This window comes from Centropristis striata, chromosome 14 (genome assembly GCF_030273125.1).
Source record: "Centropristis striata isolate RG_2023a ecotype Rhode Island chromosome 14, C.striata_1.0, whole genome shotgun sequence".
Taxonomy (NCBI): Eukaryota; Metazoa; Chordata; class Actinopteri; order Perciformes; family Serranidae; genus Centropristis; species Centropristis striata.
Genome location: NC_081530.1, coordinates 6,495,209 through 6,498,427, shown reverse-complemented (window position 1 = coordinate 6,498,427; position 3,219 = coordinate 6,495,209). Strand labels below are relative to the sequence as shown.

The following is a 3,219-nucleotide window of genomic DNA, read 5'->3' as shown; positions in this document are numbered from 1 at the left end:
TATATTTTGACTTAGAATCCATATTCCACACATTGATTTGGAAATCTCTCATGTTCGTGAATGAGCCACTGATCATTTATTTGTTGTTTCGTTCGTGATAGCAGCTGGTATAACTGTTACACGTTCTGTCAGTTTGACTGCTTTGTAGTGCATTGGGATCTCCATAAACACTAAGTACGTATTATGTCTATGGGGATCTTGACCTGGGGGCTGTTCCAAGTAGCAGGTTATCTGAAAACCCTGCGTTTGTTAAATCTGAGTTTTTTCCTGGCCGCTGCGAGGGGTAAAGGACAGAGGGTGTCATACTATGTTCAGTCTGTAAAGCCCTTTGAGGCAAATCTGTGATTTGGTTACTGGGGATTGACTATAGACTGTATAGGGATGACCTGCTGCAGGCCGTCCGATAAGAACTTAACCAGAGATGCCTTGTTTCTCCATTCAGGATGCTTTATTTAAATACCGGAGGGCAGACAAGATGACTTTAAAGCTGTACGTGGTTGTTTTGCATTGCATAAATTTAATTAGTCCAAGTGGGAAAGAAACAGTAGAACTTCCGACAGATAACATGCATTATTCACACAAACACAAGAGCTCACATGCCAGGAAAATGTAACCATGCAGTAGGTGACACAAATTCAGAGGCAAAGATGTTGAGTACATGTGAAGATGTGACCTGACTGTTTTTGATTTACAAACTTGATCGGCTTCCACTGTAAAAAACAATCTGTAGGAACGTTATAAGTTCCCAGCTAACCTTGTTGCATATTCTGCCCTGCAGATAGCATTGAGGCAAATGTGGAAAATGCTGAAGTTCATGTAGAACGAGGAACAGAGCAGCTGCAGAGAGCTGCCTACTACCAGGTGAGAATGCAGTAGACGTAGGCATTTACGTATCAAGTTTTTCACAACTTTCCAAAAATGTATTTTTAAAAAATGTTTTTCCATCCAGCCATTTGACCTGCCATGCGGCAATTCCAGCTTTTGTAGCAGATTACGTAGATTCTAAATAAATCAAATTTGCAGCAAACAGTAAGGCCAGTTCCTGGTCAGTTGCATCTCTTGGAATTGGCACCTAATCCAAAATTGAGCAGCAACAAAAAAAGAACGAGCCAGTACCTTCTTCATTGAAGATTTGTGTTTTGGCTCCTACAATCTCAAGCTTGACGTGGCCCATTCAGTGGGCAAGGTACTTGCCAAATTAGCTAAACACTATCAATACATCCCTGTTACAGTGGAAAAAGTAGCCTTCAGTGTTATCACTGGGGAAGAAAAAGTTTTTTGTAAAAGGTTATAATAATAGGATAGTGAGGGTACTGTGGAGCAGGGGTTTGCATTAGGGTTTTGCAAACATACTCTTAATGTTTGATATTTATGAATGAAATCTTGAGTGAGCTGACCGGAAGCATCAGCATCACATTAGTGTTAGCTTGTAGCAGTAGCTTGCACTAGCCCTATTTGAGGTGAACAATAAAAAAAGGTTTAGCTTTATTTAAAAGCTAATGATCAGTTCATAAAGGTCAGCTGTTTGACAGAAAAAAAGTCAGATTAGCATCCCAACTCTGAAGTTGCATCATGCAAGTACAGTGAAGCAAGTACTAAATCCCCGAATCACCACTCCGACATTCATTGACTGAATCGCGTGAAGTGTGTGCGTTCTTCTTCGGAATAAAATATTAAAAGTTTACAATATCGCCACCCTGTTAAAATAATCGCCAAACTCATTTTTTCAAGTGTTGCAGGAAACACAAAAAAACACCAAAAGTGTAACATATGACATTTATTGATCATTTCACTCAAAAAAGGATGTAACAAAGGATGGCTATTGACATAGTAATAACACTGTGTGTAAATAATGTAATTTAAGAGAAATAAATGACTTAGGACATTTTTTCAACATGCCTTTGTGACTTAAGCAAGATATGGTAACACTTTATTTTGAAGGTGTCTACATAAGAGTCACACAAGCCTGTCAGAAACATGACATGACAAGTATCATGAGCATTAATGTTACTTCAAAGTGTCATTAATGTTCATGACACATCCCATGTCATGTTTATGACACACTCATGCCACTGTTATGTAGACACCTTCAAAATAAAGTGTTACCAATATTAGTATCAACAATAAAACACTGATGAACTAAACTGACAACTAAACAATCTCCCTCTAGCTCTTCTTTGCTGGGTTCTAATCTGATTCCTATGAATGTGGCAAATTGTCAAAGAAGTGAAAAAAAAAAAAAATTGACAAAAAATGACTTCGGCGATTATTTTAACAGTGTGACGATATTGCAATCATTTAACATAACTTTTTCAAATATGAATTCTTTGACACACTTGCCTTTCGTAGTTCACATTAGCCCCAGTAACCCTCCCGGCTCTGCTATTTATATTTCAGCAAAAGTCCCGGAAGAAGATGTGTATCCTTGCTTTGGTTTGTTCCGTTGTCCTCGTCATACTTGGCATCATTATCTGGCAAGCGGCTAAGTGAGTTGACTCCACACAACCAATGTGTCACCACTATATTTTACTTTGCCCCTCCCACCTGCAAGTACCTGCTTGGAATCACAAGAACAAGAGGCTGATAACTTCACCAAGGTGAGCAGATGAGCTCTATGCAGAAGGATGGTCAGTGTGGAAAACAAACTCATCTGAACTGATCAAGCCTGTTCTTGTAAATAGCTGAAAAACATCCTATTTTAACTGAGATGAAGGACTGAGGTGATGCGGGGAAGCGACCATTCATTTCTTGTATTATTTACTGCACTAACACTAGCTGTCACTATGTTTCAGAATGAAAAAACAATTATGAGGAACGATTTGAATAAAGAACACATGACCTTATAAATTAAATTAATGTGTGGTTTAAGGAGGCTGTAATTTATCTTCTTTTTTAATTCATGTTACTTGTTGTGGCATCTTCTGCTGTAAAGTATGTGGGAAGCCTGGCCTTCCCAGTAACATTACATGAGACCTGTATGACTCCTGGTGGTGATGGCAGTCTTGGAACGTGTTGTAAAATGAAAGCTCTAACAGATTACCAATGTGATTCAAATCCACGTCTGTAAATATTACAAAGTGCTACATTATATTCTGCTAAAAACATTAAGAATCATGAATAATGGACAGTATCTCAAAAATGAAAGTCCGGTCTTCAAACAAAACTTTTTCAAATTGATTTCTCTTGACAGTATGCATAATAAATGTCATAAACACTTAA

General features: G+C 38.1%; 1 protein-coding gene across 1 annotated transcript in view; it reads left to right on the top strand.

The window, feature by feature from the left end:
- LOC131985607 (syntaxin-12-like) overlaps positions 1–3,219 on the top strand; it is a 10,952-nt gene extending 7,733 nt beyond the window's left edge. The window contains exons 9-10 of the mRNA XM_059350809.1: positions 779–861; positions 2,398–3,219. Coding sequence (XP_059206792.1) covers positions 779–861; positions 2,398–2,490 — 176 coding nt within the window. The 3' untranslated portion in view covers positions 2,491–3,219. The remainder of the gene's footprint in view (positions 1–778; positions 862–2,397) is intronic.